The following is a 19,672-nucleotide window of genomic DNA, read 5'->3' on the forward strand; positions in this document are numbered from 1 at the left end:
CCTCAATTATATCAATTTTCTTATTTTTTTTACATTTTTCAAATATGGTTTCAAATGATTATCTATCCATTTCTCTACAGTTTTTCATTACTTTTAGTTATATTAGATGTTTTAAAATATTTTAAAATAATTTTACAAAATATCAAGTGTTCTAATTAATTTAGCTCATTAATTATGCAAAAAATAAAAAATAACGTAACTTTTTTATTTTTTGTCCGATTTACAAAATTTTTTCACTACCATTCTCATCTGAAATGCTAGAATCCTATTTGAATCAACAGTATAATTAGTTGTAAAATGAATTACCATTGGTCGAATAAACACATTTCCTGTAAGTAACAATTATTCTGACCAATCAGCGAGCTCTTTGCAAAAGCTTAGGGTAGCCTTATCATAAACAGTTCCGGCGCATGCTTTTGTTTACATCGCTAGTCTAGTGTTTATTTCTTCAATATTATGGATATAATGATAAAGTGTGATCTAATAAAAGAAGGAAGAAGCCAATAAAAGCGTAAATTTAGAGGGAATAAATATACTGGAAGATGAAAACAATCTAGACTTAGTGGCGATGCTATTACTAGTACTAGATCTAGTACCGGTATGGAACCTAATGTTGAAGACACAGCTGAGACTACTAGTCTAGGTCTAATGAAGGAGACTATCGCGAAACTGATGTTATTGATGTATGTTTCTTTATCGAGTTAAAAACTAAAATATAGTGTATCTATAACTTAGGAGAGTAGACCTACTGAAGTTCTAATTAAAAGGATATCTATTTGTTGACATTCAAGCCCTTATTTATTTATTTCCTTGGTACAACTATTACAATATCACGTTCTCATGCTAATCAATTATAAAAATAAAATCAGGATGAAAACCACATGTAAACTAGATCTAAATATCCCCAGACTATTCATTAACTGAAAGAAAGTGAGGCTTGTCAAGTAAGATAGTTTTCATTGCCGCCATTCTTCAGATGAGTTTTTATTTGAAACTTCTCTCTATGAAAATATAAATTGAGCTTTCAACTAGCTATCTATAGTGTAGTTATCAACAGAGGTACTGAGTCACAGATCCCTAGTCCATATGAATATTGCAGCCCAACCCAACTGAAAGTATTGCTAATGAAAGCATGTTGTCAGCAGCTAATGGAGTGAAAAAAAACAAAACATGAACAGATAACCGCATCATGTGATGGTATATGGCAGAGAAGAGGCTTCATAAGCAAAAATGGAATAGCAACTGTTCTATCTGTCAATCGTCATAAAGCCAGTAAAGTTTTACATTCTTAGGTTATGTCTAACTAATTATTACCAAACCTAAAAAAAATACTTTCATCAGAAATCTTCCTTGAAAGGGGTTTCATTTTTGGACACTATTGTAAATAGAGAAGTCCCTTGTTGAACAAAAGGCAGAAAAAAGCCGGGGGGAAGTCCAAAACATAGAAAAATACACTAAGTAACATCAAAAAGGCAGGATAAAAGAATGCAAGTGCAATAAAAGGCCATGGCTGATGATTCACATCTCTGGGGGGGGGGGCTTTTAAGTTAGTATTCATTGAAAAAAAAAGATTTTTTCCCTTTATATTTCATTTTTCTCCATTTTAATTTTTTTGACAAATTTCTTGACATGGATTCAAATTATTTCAAAAGTTGTTTATGTATCTTCATGAAAATTGGCACATATCAAGAGAGATATGTTTTGAACACACCCTACTACTTTGGTTTTGATTGAATGAAAAGTTTTAAAGTTATGGTCATTTATAAAATGTTATTTTGAGATTTTTGCTTACAAAAAAACACCCAAAAACAAAAAAATATTTTCAAAGGGTAATACACTTCAGAATATAATAATTTTAGTAGGGCATGTTGATAATATATGTATAAACATATTTGCAAAGTTTCAGCTCAAAATCTTTTATACTTTTTGAGAAATTTGTTCCCAAATGTTTGTTACTATTTATAGTAACACGCAGTGGTGACGTCATACTAAATGTCAAAATTGACATTTGACTTTTTTTTTACTCGTTTTATGTGTTTATCAAACTATTTGGAAACTTTCATGGCTGTAGTACCATTCTAAGACATACTTTGGTTTTAAGGTGAAACCTCCCCTTAAAGAACGCACTCGGTGCACCAAAGTCTATGAACACTCGATAAATGGCTCTTTTAGATGAAGGCGATTTTTAGTCTAGCTAGGCCGTGTGACGTAGTGTTTTTTTTTCCCTCTGACGTTACATGGAATTAATTCTTCAAATGAAATGAAAAAAGAACTCGGTATAGTAATGTTTATTAAGCCTCGTTATGTGACTCGCGTTTAAAAAAGGAATGATATCTTGATTTAGATCTAATCTAGATTTTTTAAACTAGATCTAGATTTTTATTACAGTATATCTAGATCTGGATTTATATTCTAATTTAAATTATTTTAGAGTCTAGATCTAGAATTTCTAGATCTAGTTTAGACTAAAATAGACTAGATTAAGATGTAGAATTTCAATTTCTAAACTTAAAGTGTAAAAAAAAAGTGTAGATTTTCATTTCCAAACGTTTTGATCAATATTGTAATGTTTTAATATACTAAAACTAATCTACTATTTTTTTATTAAATTTAAATTTACGGCAAATGAATCTTTGAAACATTATTACTTTTGACCATCGGATGGCTGCCTGGTCGTGCGGTTTGCGCGCTGGACTGTCGTTCAGATTTATGGATGGCCCAGGGTTCAAACCCTGCCCGCTCCCATCCCCCGTCGTCCTGCGGGAGGTTTGGACTAGGAAGTAATTATCTTCAACTCTGAAGGAACATCCTAAACGTGTAAAACATTTTACATCAAAATTAAATCACCTCTTGAATATTATTTGCGAATATGCAGATCCGACAGGGATCCGACTTCGACGGGGGCCGCCTCTGAGTTTGTGTAACACAAACTCTCTTTGTAATCTTGTTTTAAATAAGAAACTTTCTTAGAGATGCCTTCATAATGTGTATTCTCTGTGGCGGAAATGTACATTCTTAGTTCCTATGTGTATCCTATAGTAGTAGTTATAGATACTAGAGTCATGGTGGGCATGCATTTGAGGTAATGTTTTATTCTTTTATTCTTATAAACAGAGCTTGTAATATACAGGCCTATTTGTAGGCCTATGTTTATTTGGCATTTGCTTACTAAATAATGGCTTTTGGATTGTGGGGAGGGGTATTAAACCTATAAGTTTTTTTTTTTCAAGCACAATTTCTTTTTCAACTATGTAGTTTCTCTGGCTTTTACGACCGAAATAATTTTTTCGTTAAATCTACAGGTCACTAAAATTCGCGAACTTTTCACGGCAGTGAGAGAATTATCTTCACTGAATCTACCGTAAATCGAGACTCTACATCTAAGTCACTAAATTCGCGGACTTTTTGCGGCTCTGTGCGAATCTACCATAAATCTAGACTCTAGATCAAAATCACTCAATTTCGAGGACTTTTCACGGCTGTGACAGAATTATCTTCACTAGATTCTAGAATCTAGTGATTTAGCGTAAATCTTGCATCTATATCTAAGTAACTAAATTCGCGGACTTTTCACGGTTGTGGGAGAATTATCTTCACTGAATCTACCGTAAATCTACTCTAGATCTAAGTCATTAAAATTTGCGGTCTTTTCACGGCTGCGTGCGAATTATCTTCACTTTCACTAGAATCTAGCGCAGGGGTTCTCAACCTGTGGGTCGCGACCCCCTTGGGGGTCGATTGACGATTTGCCAGGGGTCGCCTAAGACTATCGAAAATATGGATTGTATTTGTCTACTCTTCTATTGCTGTACGTGAGTGTCGGGTGGAGGGTGTCGCGGCAGAGTGGGGGGTTGTAAAAAGGGGTCGCCGAGAATAAAAGGTTGAGAACCGCTGATCTATGCGTATTCCTATAGTAGGCTAATCTATACTTAGATAGGCCTATTAGATGTATCGAGATAATTAAATTGACTAAAATTCACGGAGTTTTCATGTTATGTGCGAATTATCTCCACTAGATAGGCCTATAGATATAACTAGATACTATTTCTAGATAGATGATTTACAGACTTTCCACGCGAAGTCACTCTTACTCTTACAGGATTTTAGGCGAGGGAAGGCCCGTAGGGATGTAGCCTAACCATTAGGCTGGTAATTGCTCTAATTATATGCAATAGTCACTATATACAGACTAGATCTAGCGCGTCTTTAGTGGTACCGTAACAATAAATGGAAACAACCATTTCTGTGCTGCCTTCATAAAAACAATGCCAGGTGAAATGCTTGCTTGAGCCAAGGCCACCTTCAATGACGATGTCGCGCTTCACAAGTGGGTGAAAGGCGGTGTAGCTCTGGTCAGCTCATTAACATAGCCAGCCCGTAACGTCATGCGATCAGAATGCCTAGTTACGCTTTTGTTGTATTTCTTCTACATTTTTAGCAAGAAATGAACAAAATTATATTTTAAGAAATATTGGGTAAAAATTTTAGGAGAGTGGACAAAATTTTAGAGGAAATCTGGAGAATTTTAGGAGACTTCATTTTCTTAGGAGATTTTAGAGCACTACCAACCCAGTTTATAAGAAAACTTAATTAACCAAAACATCATCTGCCTTAAATCAAATTATTACAACTAGTCGACCGGCGGCGTAGCATACGCCGCTATTTTGCATGGCCGGTCTTAGGCCACTGCAACCTAAGCAACCGCAGCGGGCCCCCACTTTCAAAGGATCCGCACTTTCATAGGACCCGCACTAATTCAAGGTGTATAAATTATTAAATTAAACCATTTTATAACTTAAAACAGATTTCCCGCGCCCTCCTGTCGATTTACCAGGAACTCATGGAAATCTCCCGACATTGCAAAATATACGAAAAAGTCCTTAAAATTTACGGAAATATATTTTTAAAAAATGTCATTTTGGGGTGTCATTCAATATGGAAAACGCCAATCCTACGCGCGATAAATAAAAAACGGCATTATGTATTAGCCGTAATTGTGTAGTCTGGTGAAAGAAGCTTCTCGCGCCTCAAACTAATGAAGAGTTACTTGAGGTCAACAATTCTCAAAGATAGATTGAAACATTTGGTAATTCTTGCTATTGAGCGTGATCTATGTAGGAAACAGAATTATTATGATATACTCTATGCTTTGCTATACGCAAGGCTCGTAAAGTAATTCTGTACGTAGTAAAGAATGAATAAAATACATAGACGAATTTATTTTCTATTACAATCTCTTAAATCTCACAAATTATCCGCTTCCCTACCCAAACTTGGCCCAGCGAAATCCGTTTCGCATAGGGTCCCACGATGTTGAAGTCCGGACCTGCTATTTAGTGTTTGTAAAATGTTTTACATGTTTCGGATGTTCCTTCAGAGTTAAAGATAGTTTACTTTTTAGTCCAAGACGAAGATTCCTCTTATCAGCTTGCGATTTAGTTTACTTTTTAGTCCAAGACGAAGATTCCTCTTATCAGCTTGCGATTTCTTCATGTATCATGTACCTAGTCTATTTCTGGACATAATGTTTGCAGAGTTTGTGAAAAGAAACACACTATTTCCCGGTATTGTACAAGTGTACCCGGTATTGCTTCCACCCAGTCTCGGATCACTTGACATTTTGCACAATTATTTCTTGTACCGGTACCTGATAAAACGAGAATTAATTTTTTTGTAAAGTTAACTATTGGTTAGCCAATTTATTTTGTTTGGTATTGAACAAAGGAAAGAAATAGTACTTGGCATGTGTGATGATATTATAGTTCAGTTGTACAACTTTTTCTTTTTAAAAGCTATCATTGTACATTTAAAAAAGCTAAGCTGTCATGGTGAACATCACCCAGAACTCTCTTCTTTCTCAGCCCCCACCCCAACAACCAGACAAGCAATTGGATCATAGTGCATTGAGAAAGCTAAAATCATGAAATTGTGCTAAACAAAAAAACATGGGTAACAAAGATCTCATTGCACAGATGTTAGTCCAGATCCAATACCGGAACAAATAGTTTTTTTTTTTTTTTTTTTTTTGGGGGGGGGGGGGGGGGGAGTGTAAATTTTCTATAATTAAGTTGCTTTTGTCTCAGAATTGAAAGATTTTAATTTCAAATGTATTCCAGTTACAACATAAAGACCTTTTATCACAATTAGCTGATGTGAGTAAAATGTCAAAAGCTGATTTGCAAGATGCTTTCTCAGCTACTTCAACGGGTAAGCTGCTGACCAAAGGATGGAACCATTTTCTACTTTCATTAAAAACTGTACTTCTGTCAATTAGACCTTCATAATACCAGCTTAAGTAAGGTTGTTGTTCATTCATAAAATAAATGGAAATTTAATAAGATTTTTAAACAAAGTATCAAAAATGCATTTTTCTATATCCAGGAAAGAGAGACAATATTTCAGCTAACAGGTTAGCTAATGACATTAGAGAAGGAATCAGGGATTTTCCAAATAGTAAGTGAAATTTTAAAGACTATTCACTAAACATGTTATAAAAATTGTATTCTTTATCAGTTATTGTTCTTATGTTTACATGTGCTTCATGAAATGTGTGTTGCATAGTCATTCAGTTTATTAAAGCCATACTATACAGACATATACTATACAGACATGGTTTTTGGACTCTTTATCTTTATGTTCATAACAACATCCTTTGTGGATTCATGTTCCCACAATCTTTTTATTTTTAACAGGTAATAAGCGAATGTCTCGTGAGACCCGACCATCACAACCACCAACAAAGACAAATAATAAGAGATATGATGATGACTCCTTATCAGAAGAGATGTCAGATGGAAGCACAGGATTTTAAAATGCATTGAAGAATTTACATTTAAACAAATATACAAAAATACAAAATTATAAGTTCATTTTTTTAAAGCATTGTAATTTTATTTTCAACATTTAGAATCGCAATTTCTGGAAAAACCATTTGTTTTTGCCTGTCTTGTATCTGTGAGAGAAAAAAAATGAATAGTTATGAAAACTCTAGAAGCAAATAAATAATTTGTAACAGCTCCTTACATTCAAATCTAGGATACAATTTTATTATTGAACTTGTGATTGGACATTATATAGATCAGATAAAATGTGATATTAAGAAAGCATCATAGTCAAGACAGTTTACATAATTACATAAATGCTAAGTACCAGTATAGGAATATAAAAAAATGTATGTCTAGTAATAAACTATGATAAAAATAATGTGTGTCTTTCAATATGTGGTTTGGCAAAGGTTAAAAATGCTTGGAATAGTAAGGCATAAAGAAATCAAAAATGAAATCAAAAATATTTAGAAACTTTATTTATTGCAACATTTCATGGACCAGGGTTAGCAATGAATATTGCATGAAAAAAAAAAAAAGCATGTTTAAAAAAAAAGATGTGGGTGAGGTAGTTTTGGTTCTGACAGGAAGAATAGCTTTGGAATTTAAGCAGTAGTAAATCCGCAATCTAAAATTGGCTGGGACGCCACAGAAACTAAATGGAGCTGACATTGATTATAGAATTACCTCTCTTCAAATTTGGCTTTGACCTCTCTCCTTGCCTTTCTCTTCAGTGCTGGGTCCCTGAAGATATCTTTGTTTACAACATTCTTTTCAAAGTTAATATCCACTGAATACCTGCAGATAGATTATATTTTGACAACACTTGTATTTATGTCATTGTCAATATAACAGAAGCTGACAAAGCTTTTTCAAGTATTTATAAATGATTGTTTAACCTTTCTGGAAAGGCACACTTTTAAGAAATCCTGAGTAAAAAAAGGGAACTTTTTAAGAGGTCAAACACAACCATGGTTATGTTACACACAAGGTTCCCCCACCATTCTGAGATTAGGATTTCAGGAGATTTCCAGGAGAAAATATTTGATTTCAGGAGCGTAAAAAAACGTGATGCGAACTATATATTTAGTAATAAATATAAGAACCAACATATGTATAAAATTAAAAGTTTTTTTTTTTTTTTTCAAATTAGCACATTCAAAAGTAACTGATTGGTTACTCTCTCTATATATATATTGCTTTCTTAGTCAGCATTAGGAATTAATTAAAATCTCTAAAAACAAATTGCAATGTACAACACACACAATATCAATTCAACTCAATCTATCTATCTAACTAAAATCTAAATTAGGGTCGCGATGGCTTAGTGGTTAAGCGCTCAGCTTTGGAATCTGGGGTCCTCGGTTCGTATCTAGGTGAAGACCGGGATTTTGAATTTCGGGACATAACGCCCTACATGTTAACCGTTGGCCATAGAAACAGATGACCATAACATCATCTGCCCCATAGATCGTAAGGTCTGATAGGGAAACTTTAGTTGTTTTTTTTTAAATTGATTTATTCTAATATCATTATCTATAAAATAAAATTTTATAATTCACTAAGTAACTAAATTTAAGTCTAAGGCACTTAACTTACTATGTAACTAAGACGTATATATTATAATATATATAGATATAGTCAATATAGATATTATAGCTGTATAGCTAGCTAGTCACTGCTAGTGAGTAGTGTGACCTCGTGTGTAACAGTTACAGTCTTAAATTTAAAGACTAACTTGACTAAGTCTAAGACTGTACACGGTACTTACTAGTTAACTAGATCTATCGACACTAGATTAGTAGAGTACTGTCTTTGAAGTCTCTATAATGAGCCTATATACAACTAACAATCTAAGTCTGGACATTCCACGACCAAGTCTAGATCTAGATTCTAAGTCTAACGCTTAAGACTTAAGTTAACTTTAAGTTTAAGTTAAGAGATTCTACTAGCCTAGGTTTAGTTTTAAATTAAAATTTAATATCAATTTAAATTAATTAATCAATAATCATATATCTAAATGATATTAAATCAAGTCTTTCTAAATTTAGATTTTAGATCTATATAAAATAGTCTTCTACTCTATTCATAGTCTATATAGAATAGTAGTATAAAAAATAAGTCGTATAGTCAGTATAGACTATCTATAGATCTAGATTATTCTAGATATCAATGATTATCTAGCAATTTCATTCTAATTTTAATATCAAGTCTTTCTAGATTTAGATCTAGACTCTATATAAAATAGATCTAGCAATTTCATTTTAGATCTAGATCTAGAACCAAGTTGACTCTAGATCTATATCTAGGTCTACATGTAGATTAGTTTTTTTAAAAATCACTTTTGATTTTTTTTTAAGAGATCGAGATAGACTTAGAATACATAGATCTATATAAGCCAGTGACTATTAAAGTAAACAAAGTAATAGAACTTCCGTTTTAGGTTTGAATTCGCCATATTATTACATTTTTTATTAAATGAAAGCCGACAATGCCATTTTTTTTCCTTAATTGCCCTTAGGATTGGCGTTTTTCATATTGAATGACACCCAAAAGAGAATTTTGTCTATTTTTCAGGAGATTCTTATGCCTTTTAGGAGAGTTTTAATAATTTCAGGAGACTTCCAGGACTTTTTTTTTGTATATTTTGCAATTTCAGGAGATTTCCAGGAGGCCGTACGAACCCTGTACACAACTAATAAAATACTTTGCATGATTTGAACTATATACACACATACCTGTAGAGAAAAAAATCTAAAAAACAAAGATATACTGCTGCAGGGGTGAACGACTGTATAGAAAATACAATGAACATGCATCTATGTAACACTGCAGGACCAAGTAAAAGAAAAGGATGTTTGGGCTTCATCAGGGTCACATATATGCATGTTTATTGTATTTTCTTAAAGAGTAATTGAGCTTTGGTTGAAAATAAAATTGGGACATTTTCACTCTTCTTTTTGAGGTATTTGAACTTTCTAAACCTAAAATGATGTATTTTATGAAAATAAATTAGGGTATAATAATAATAAAAAAAAGTTATTAAAGTCTGAATTGCCATTAATCATTAAGACAAGACTAAATCTAGACCTTATTTCCATTACTTTTAAAGCCTCCAATTTTTTTTTAATTATTTTTTTAACAGAATCTTATGTATAGAATCATCGTTACTACCAGACATTGTTAAAATACCTGGTATCAGACATTACAGGCACAAACAAAATTTTTTGTTATAAGAAATGATATCAATTTTGCAACAGAAACTGCAATTTAAAAAAAAAAACAAAAAAAAACAATCAGTTTCAGCTATCAGGTCTCACAGATCAACTGAACTGTGATGTATTTCTAAGAAACCTTGATAGATCAATTTTTTTTATCTCAAAAAAAGGTTAAATGTATACATTAATGACAAATAGTTACAAGCAAAATATTTATAAAAGCATTAACATGATGATACCTAGTAGGCATAAGATGGTTGAAGTTGTAGACTTTGACAAAGGACTTCACTTTAGATCTTTGCTTGATCTTCTTTTTGCTCATACTCCTTGTTACTTTTCTAGGGTATCTATCAATGCCAGCTACCAGTGCATGTCCATAAGGTTTGTCTGTTGTGCCTTCATCATAATTCTAAAGAAATTAATATCTATTAATGATTACATATTAATATATATGAAGCTGATAAATATAGATCTATAAATTAAAATGGGTGTATGGGGTATCTAGAAGAGGTAGCAACTCAAGTGGACAGTCAGTCATACCCTTATTTTGAGGGTAGCTTGGTTCACTCTTGGTGCCCACCTCTCACCTGTGGCTCACAGAAGCTGTAGCATGCGCAGAGGCCACACCCCAGAAACAGATTTGACTGGCCGGCTAAACCAGGTAGAGTGTATCTGACGTGCCTGTGACTGCAGTACACTTGAGGTTCTGTCAAATCTAGGTGTGCCAAACCTTAATAACTAGACAAATCCAGAGCAGGACAAGACACACAGAAAGTCTCTGGTCATCCAAACTTGTCCACTGGCATCTTGACCAAATCTTGCTTCTGGAAAAGGATGGGCTTTAGGGCACGAGAGTAAAGTCGACGTGTTGCGCAAATCCTCACTTTAATCAAAATTTTCAACACGTCACCCCGAATTAAAATAATTTTTTTCAACTATTATATTATACGCCTATGGGTTAGCAAAACTAACAAAAGAAGCTACCAGGAAAAAAAAAAAAAAAAAAAGGAATTGTAAGAAATCAACAATTAGAATATATTTAATTATACTACTTATGCTAAGTCTAAGGGCAACAAAAAATAATATCGTAAATTTAACTTCTTAATGATTTTTAAGTTAAACGTGTTTCAATTTTGGGACATTTTTCTTATTATCAGGATTCTATTATTGTGCTACACAATTACCATGCTACACTACAAAGTCACTATAGATGGCCTATGACATGGCAGGGCGTTCAGTGATAAAATAGTTATTTACTTCTATGTAATGAAACCACTACAATTAGATGGTTGGTTTGAGATATAAATGACTTCAAAATTCTGATAATTAGTTCAAAAGGTATACATTTTTAGTTAATTATTTTGACCTATTCTTTGTTTTTCAGATTTTTTCATGCCACTTTTGGTTTTTATGTCTTGTGTACATTGTCACTGTGAATTTTTAAAAAAAATCTATATAAATATTATTTAACTTTTAAATATATATCAACATTTTAAGAAAGACAATAATTAATATTCCTGTGATTATAGTTAAATGTTATTTAACTGTTAGGTACTTCGATAAAAATTTCAAAATGATCACAATGCAATGGAACCTATTTCTTTAGATAGAGCTCGGGAAATGCTTTACAATGATACCAATTTTATATTGCTGAGTTAATTATGAGGGAAGTTATTAAATTTTTAGTGGCCAAAAATTAGCCTTCTTTAGCCTTTGCAGACCTGCCTACCAAAAAAAGTCCAAATGCGTAACGCTGATGGTAAAAATGCATATTTTGGCACCAGAATGCGTAACACTTACGCGATCCACTATTTTGTCATATATATATGTAATATTAGATCTAGATGTCATGATTAGATCTACAATCTAAATGTCTAAATCTAGATCAATACGACAATAGAGATGATATCTAAACTAGATCTGGATCTATGTCTATATAATGAATATAATCTACTCTAGATCTGGGTTCAAGAGTGTTACCGATGCAGTGGATCCGCTACAAACGTAGGTCTACTCCAAACTTTCGTAGGCCTACCTTCATCCTTGATCTATTCTATACTAAGACTTAGAATCTAGTCTAGATCTAATCGATCTAGATCTAGTCAATCTAAATCATAAACTAAATTGGATCTAGATTGTAGAGTAATGTAGAGAATCATGACATAACGTAATGACTAGCTAGACTCTGCTAGATCTATTCCTGTATAACAAGTTATCTAGATTCTAGATCTAGAATCCAGATCTAGATTAGATGTCTACAATGTCACTCAAAGTGTTTTGAATCGATAGCACTTTGATATTTTTTCTATACAAATGAATATGGGAATCAAGGATTCAACATAATTAATTTCTACTAATGAATTTACAAAAAAAAAAAGTCACGGTGTATCAGCTAACTGACGGTACCAACCCGCCACTCCCCCACTCTCGCGTTCTTCATTTCTAGACTAAATCTAATTGCTTTTAAAAAACCAATCAACGTATAGATCTGGGCACAATGTGTTCCCCCACCTTTTCTGCCCCCCCCCAACAGGACGGCTTAGCGTGACCCCGTGACCGCTCGTAAGCTAGTCAAGAGAGGAAAGGGGGGGGGGAGGGGAAGGATATGAAATGCGTAACGCGACGGGTTAAATGCGTATTTGTGTACTGACGGTCATTTTTTTGGAGATTTTGCGTAACGAATACGCATTTTGCGTAACGGTAGGCAGGTCTGCCTTTGTAAAGCAAAAAACAATCTGTAACCGAAACAACTGACAGTTGAACTTTAATTGACTGTATTATAAAAAGTCTTAAAGATATGGGGTTGAAACTTCACACTCTTTTTCATTAACCTGTATTCTGTTCAAACAAATTAAAAAAATAAGACCAAGCAATAAAATCTTTGAAAAAAAAGTGAATTAATATATTAAAAAAAAGCCTTCGACAAAAAATAAAAATATATGTGATTTTGTCATCATATGAGCCCAAAAACCACAAATAAAACATATCAGAGATCTGTGTTTTATTTTCTTTAATCATAATTCCACTGTATTTAAATAGCTATTTATATGCATCAGATAGATAATTTTTATAAATTATAAATGAAAATAGCACTGGGCAGAAAAATATTTGCTAAAATTTAATCACTATAAGTTTAATAAATTTCATAAAAACAGTTTAACCCTTTTTGTAGAGCACTGGCAATTAATCATTTTAAAATGCCTGAATTTAAATGCTTTAAAAATTAGATTGTAAATGAAAAATTTCTTGCATCGGACAATAAAATAAAAAAGAAACCTTGCGATTTATTTAGAAGTTATTGAAAGATTGTTTACTTTAATTTTTGTGCAGTAATAGCTCATCATTTAAAAAATATAATGTACTCATTTGTTAACTATTAATTTACATTTATACCAATAGAAAAAAAAACAACACACAGAAAAAAATAATTAATTAAAAGTTCGCAGAGCTAAAAATATGAAAAAAAAATTATTTAATATTATTATTTTAAAATATTTATTTTTACTTTAAAATTTGCACATTACAAAGTCATTAAATAATAAAGATACATTCCCTCTCCATAATCTAGCATTTAAACATTATAAAAGTTAATCTAAATGAAAAATTCCTATGTGCTTCTAAAAATAGGACGTGATTGATCATTTCCAGTAAATCACAGTGTTGGTTGTTACTAAAAATAGATTTTAACCATCAACTTTGAAAATTAATATCTAAAGAGTGCGCCAAGCTACAAGGTTCAAACTTAGCACAGATATATATTAACATGCTAAATTCAATAGAATTAGTGAGATTGTTGTAACTATAAACACTTTTATTTTATTTAAAAAATAAAATTTTACCCTTCTTTGTCTTTGTTAATTTTAATATCAAATATCTTTAAAGTGCGCCAAGAGAATCTAATGAAATTTGAAATATACACATTTCATAATATGATAAATTATTGTAGCAAACAGCATTGTTGTAACTTTTATAGGAAAAAAAGTTGTAAAAATGTCAGCTTTCACAAAAACTTTTGTTAAGAAAAATTTAACAGATTGCCTTCAAAAACATATAAAAATGATCTCTGATATCTTATGTTTACAAAAAGTAATCACAATTAGTCCTGAAATCAAATACAATGTGCTAAAACTTTGATGGAAATGACCACCCCTAAAAAAAAAAGGTAAAATGTGCTGACACACTTTTCAGCCATTTTTTGGGAGAAAAAAAAATAGATCTAGGTCAGTTTATCCGACTTTATCGAAGTACCTAACTATATAATAATACTTTAAGTGAGTAAATACATTCATGACCCCACTCCCCCCCCCTTTCCTGGCGATGTCTAATTCTAAGATACAGGATCTGAAAATCAACTAAATTGTTTCTTTTTATGGCTAAATATATTGATAACCACAATAAAAGAAAAATTCATTAGACCCATTTGTATAGCCGGTAGGGACAAGAGTATTGGCTGGGCCTTGTCACGTGATGAACAATTGACATCGCAAATGGCGCGAAGGGGAAAAAAAGAGGGATGCCCTAGCAATTTAATTGGACCAAAATAAGAGATTATTTTAAAATTTTAAATCAAAAGCTGTTGGAAATACATATAGAATGGGTAATTGATGAGCTTTAAAACGACGTCTGAAATTTTCTTGGGGGTCAACAGAATACGAGGATATTTACAAAGAATAAACTTCAACCTGCAAGTTTTGTACTCACTCGCTTAAAGCTATCTTCAAATTTTAAACAGGAATTGACTGAATTGTTAGGTCATCCATTTCTGCACACAGTGGTGTATCACATGACTATATATGACACATTTACAACAGGCTTTTAAATAGAAAATGGGATACTAATCTCATTTCACTGCGAAGTGGGACTAAAAAAATACTGACGTTTTTTTCAGGCAGACAACAGCCTAGCCATGGCGTCCCAAACATTAGCTATATTCAGTTCTTTCGCAGTTAACAGCTGCAAGGAGAGGTGGAACTGCTGTTTTACAGGTCAGTTTTACAGTAGTCTACTTTGACCCCAGATAAAATTACTCTCAATGAAAAAGAGAGCTGAACATTCAAATAAAGATTTAATACAGTGAGTTGAGTGAGGTGACCGATATGCAAGACGAAACCTGGGTGGCCGACAACCATCCTTTACTCTATACTTAAATTTTAATCTAGATTATTCTAGAGTCTAGATTCTATTAATTTTTAGAATCTAGATCTACCTATAAAAATGAACAAATTTTTTCAGGAAAGTCAAGTCAAAGTGGCATGAATACTACTTTTACTAGATTAGTTCCAATACTTGATTATAAATATCTTCATAATCAATTTAAATGTCAAATAACGCTTACTTTAACAATAACTGCCTTTCGTCCGGCGAATCTTCCTCCTAAAACCAGGACTACCTTTCCAGATTTCATAAATTTACCCATCGCTGTTGTCAGCTGAAAGTATAAACAGTGTGTTTTATTTACATTCTACGGAGCTCAAGAAACATATATTAGCTAACGAAGTATGTTAAAATATAAATATAATATTCAAAAACATACAAAGAAATGCTAAAATATGATATTTATTTATTATTTTAAGTCTTCTTCGTTGAGATAGTTTTGGATTTTAAATATATATGTATTTAAATTCTAAAAACTTACCTAGGCTTCGGACCGGAAATAGAAAAAGAACGAATTTTGTCAATTGCCAGATAATTGTCAGTACAACGACAAAACAAAAAGCATGCCCTTTGGTACTTGTACGATCAAGATCTAGATTTTAGATGTAGTACAGCTACGAACAAAAAGACAGAAATTAAATAAAATGTACTTAAGTAAATTTTTTAGAATGTATTTTTTTATGATTTATTATTAAATAATTTGAAAAAGTAATTTTCAAACACAGTAAGTTGCACCAAAGAGTCAAGACTAAGAGTCTAATTATATTGTATAATGCAGACGTTACTTCAAAAAATACTTCAAGATAATGCATATTATTGTAGGCCTACTTGTAGACTCAATTAAGGTATACGAAAAGAGATATTTATTATGTAAACGTGTCATACTAACTTAGACTTTGTAGTGTTGGGACATGTGTAATGGACCTCCCGTTACTAATAATAATTGATAGGGCCCATAGTTACACTCGCGCTCCTGCAGCTGGGATGAAAAGACACGAAAGAGCACTTTCTAACTTACAATATACTTACACATGGGCGTAGCCAGGGGGGTGGGGTTCTTGGGGTTCAACCCCCCCCCCCCCCCGAAATGAAATCCCCCCCAAGGGGGGGGGGTGACGGACTTTGGTGACTGATTTTTTGCTTTGATTTTGTTTTTTTAGATAAGATTTTAATATTAAACCATCACTTGCAGCAGCGCAGCCAAGGGGATTTTGAGTTTAAAACCCCTACCAGGGGGTTCTGCAGTTAAACTTCCCTCTTCTATAAAACAAACAAAAAATAATGCAAACGACAATTTTGATTTTAAAACCCCCTCCGAAATTTACTATGAATTCCCCTCTTCAACATAAAAAAGCACACACAGAAAATGCTACGAGCGTAGCCCAATGGGTTTTGAGTTTAAACCCCCTTTAGCGGCGTTTAAAGCTAAAAATACCTCTTTAATATAAAAAAAGCAAACTACACACTCAAAATTATATGAGTGTAGCCAAAGGGAGTTTTAAGTTTAACCCCCCCCCTTTTCAGTGGGGTTCGAAGCTAAAAAAATCCTCTTCAATTAAAAAAAATGCAAATTACACACTAAAAAATCTTTGAGACTAACCAAAGGGTTTTTAAGTTTAAACCCCCTTTCAGCGGGGTTTGAATCGAAAAAGTACCTCTTCTATTAAAAAAAAAAAAAGCAAATTACACACTCAAAATCCTATGAACGTAGCCAAAGAGGGTTTTGAGTTGAAACCCCCCTTCATCGGGGTTTGCTGCTAAAAAAATACCTCTTCAAAATACAAAAAAAGTGTAAATTACACACTAAATTTCTTTGAGCTTAGCAAAGCCGAATGGGAGTTTTGAGTTTAAACCCCCTCTTCCAGATGGCTTTTTTTAAAGTCTAAAACCACTCCAGATGTTTTTGAGTTTAAAATCCCCCTACAGAGAGTTTTGAGGTTGAAAACCCCCTTTTCAATATAATTCTAAATCAAACTACACTCACCAAATTCTATGAGCGTAGCTCAATGAGGTTTTCAATTTGTTAAAAAAAAAACTCCAGAGATTTTTTTAGTTTAAAACCCCCACAACAGATGATTTTGCCGATAAAGCTTCCCTTTTCGATATAAAATCTAAAGCTAGCTACTGTCACCTAATTCCAAGAGCGTAGCCAAGAGAGGTTACAAAATTTCTGCCAGTGGCTGGACTCCATTAATAAAGTGCAGTGGATAGTCATCTGCCGAAATTGAAAAAGACTAAATGTGGCTCAACAAAGATGGCTAAGACGGTCTTTAGGAGTCAGTTATAGGGATCGGGTCTCAATCAAGGAAATGCTTTGCCGAACTGGGATTCGACCCCTTGGTAAGGTTGTGACAGAGCGTCACATGAGGTTTGTGGGACATGTATTCCGACAAAAAGAATTACGCATAAGAAGAGTTGCAATGATACGGAGGCCATTACGAGGAAATCGCAAACAGGAACATCCTAGTACAACTTCACGCCACACTTTCATAAAGGTCCTCAGAGCAGGTGGGAAGAGGCTTCAGACATTGCCATTTTTTGAAAACAGCTCAAGAAAACATTAAGAAACTGGAACAGACACAAAATAGAGCAGTGAGATTCATAACAAACGAATATTCACATTTGACTAGAGTAACACTTTTAGTAAAATCACTAAATTTAGAAAGCCTTCAGGAAAGAAGTCTCATAAGTAAAGTAGCAATTATACATAAAACACTGAACCATAATCTTCAAATACAAAAACACAATTTAATAAAATACTCAGAAAGACAAAAACATAGAGGCACATTCCTCGTCCCATATGCTAGGACAAATTTGTACAAATGCTCCTTCTTCCCTAGTGCTATTAGAGCATGGAATGGGTTGCCTGAGCTAGCCAGGAAAACCGGTGACTTGGCAGAATTTAAGTCATTGGTTAATATGCATGACTGAAGGCATGACGCGTAGGACGTAATCATCTTCTTTTTTTGAAGTAACGTCTGTATTATATAAGATAATGTGAGCTTGCGCTCCCAGAGCTAGTTTTATATGCAATTTTAGCTATTTTTTAAATGTATTTTTGTTGTATAGGTTAGATCTATATTATATATTTTATTTTTATAGGTTAATGTCAGATTTTATAATTGTACTTCCGCATATTTATATAGGTTAGTGTGGGATAGTATAAAAGTGATGTACTACATGCTGTCTTAAAACAGTTCAGTGTACAGTGGTCAGTATAGTATGTCTGTGTGACAGCTGAAGATCTTTGTGGTCTGTCGTCTAATTATATTTTTTTTCTGTACCTGGGATGGCCTGCTATTGTTACTGCTTTTAGCTGCTGCTTTTAACTGCTTTTAGCTGCTGCTTTTAACTGCTTTTAGCTGCTGTTTTAAACTGCTTTTAGCTGCTGCAATTACTCTGCTGAAATAGCTGCTGCTTATAACTGCTGTTGTAGATCTATTCTAATTATAGGGAATCTAGATCTAGTGTTATTTTGTTTCTGCTATTGATAGTTTTGTTATTGTTTCTGTAGATCTATTCTAGATCTAATTCTAGGGAAGCTAGTGTTATTTGGTTTTTGTAGTGTAGATCTAGGTCTAGGGTAGTAGTTGTAGTGATTTAGTTAGATAGTTGGGTTGATCAGTTTGTGTTAGATAGTTGGTTAGTTTGTTAGTGTTTGTAGTGGTGTAGATTTAGAGGGTTTTAGTTAGTTGATGGGTTCAGTTGTAGTATTTAGTGTATATATTATATTTTATTATTGATTTATTTTTGTATGTAAATAAAGTTTCTTTTTGTTTTATTTATCGTAAACTAAAGTTTGTTATCTTGTTTTCATTTAGTTAAGTTAGTATAGTTAGTTGTCTGGTTACTTAGGTGACTCTAGCCCCTTGGTCACCATACCGAGGTGCACAGTTTGAGCCCAGCCAGTAGCGCAAACATCTGCCTACTGTCTATAAAATTTAATGTTGAGAGGAAGAGAATAGGTCCTCCCACTCGCGCCTGCCCGACCTGCTCACAATAAGATAAGAATAGCACAGGTTTTGAAATTAAACTATTAATAGCAGAATAATGCACTGTAGATAACCTCAGAATATGCATTTTTAGGCTTTCAATATCGAAAATAGTGCTTGGCGGCGGGGCTAAGCCCCGCGCTGGGGGAGCTCACAGCGCTCCCCCAGACCCCATTGCTGTTGAGGGCGGGAAGTCTACACATTTTTCACTAACTCCAGGAAGAACTTATTCCAAGGTATAATAAACGTATTCCGAAAGAATGAAGAGTCAGAATGTAATAAAGATTAATTATACATACACACACACACACACACACACACACACACACACACACACACACACACACACACACACACACACACACATATATATATATATATATATATATATATATCGCGAGGGGTCCCCCCAACCCCCCCCCCCCCCGAAAAAAATCCTGGCTACGCTCATGTACTTACATATATATATATATACTCACACTAA

The 19,672-nt window shown here is 33.3% G+C and overlaps 2 protein-coding genes across 2 annotated transcripts in view; one reads left to right on the forward strand and one right to left on the reverse strand.

Moving 5' to 3' along the window:
- The window catches only part of LOC106079941 (cingulin-like), a 28,551-nt gene extending 21,693 nt beyond the window's left edge, over positions 1–6,858 (forward strand). Inside the window, exons 20-22 of the mRNA XM_056043414.1 lie at positions 6,117–6,207; positions 6,382–6,453; positions 6,693–6,858. Coding sequence (XP_055899389.1) covers positions 6,117–6,207; positions 6,382–6,453; positions 6,693–6,811 — 282 coding nt within the window. The 3' untranslated portion in view covers positions 6,812–6,858. The remainder of the gene's footprint in view (positions 1–6,116; positions 6,208–6,381; positions 6,454–6,692) is intronic.
- A 7-nt stretch (positions 6,859–6,865) lies between these two features.
- On the reverse strand, positions 6,866–15,810 carry LOC129928611 (60S ribosomal protein L27). The gene is made up of 5 exons (XM_056043429.1): positions 15,678–15,810; positions 15,378–15,470; positions 10,282–10,451; positions 7,512–7,622; positions 6,866–6,952 (listed from the first exon to the last, which is right to left on the reverse strand). The coding sequence occupies exons 2-5, from the start codon at positions 15,456–15,458 to the stop codon at positions 6,904–6,906; spliced, it is 411 nt and encodes a 136-aa protein (XP_055899404.1). The 5' UTR covers positions 15,459–15,470; positions 15,678–15,810; the 3' UTR covers positions 6,866–6,903.
- Between the last annotated feature and the right edge of the window lie 3,862 nt (positions 15,811–19,672).

This window comes from Biomphalaria glabrata, chromosome 1 (genome assembly GCF_947242115.1).
Source record: "Biomphalaria glabrata chromosome 1, xgBioGlab47.1, whole genome shotgun sequence".
In the NCBI taxonomy this organism is placed as follows: domain Eukaryota; kingdom Metazoa; phylum Mollusca; class Gastropoda; family Planorbidae; genus Biomphalaria; species Biomphalaria glabrata.

What these genes read in the sequence shown, in the direction of transcription:
- LOC129928611 (XM_056043429.1), bottom strand. Translation starts at nt 15,458, where the DNA reads ATGGGTAAATTTATGAAATCTGGAAAGGTAGTCCTGGTTTTAGGAGGA. An exon ending in GAAAGGCAGTTATTGTTAAA is followed by an intron (nt 10,452 to 15,377) that starts GTAAGCGTTATT and finishes TAATTTCTTTAG; the next exon opens with AATTATGATGAAGGCACAAC. An exon ending in AACCATCTTATGCCTACTAG is followed by an intron (nt 7,623 to 10,281) that starts GTATCATCATGT and finishes ATCTATCTGCAG; the next exon opens with GTATTCAGTGGATATTAACT.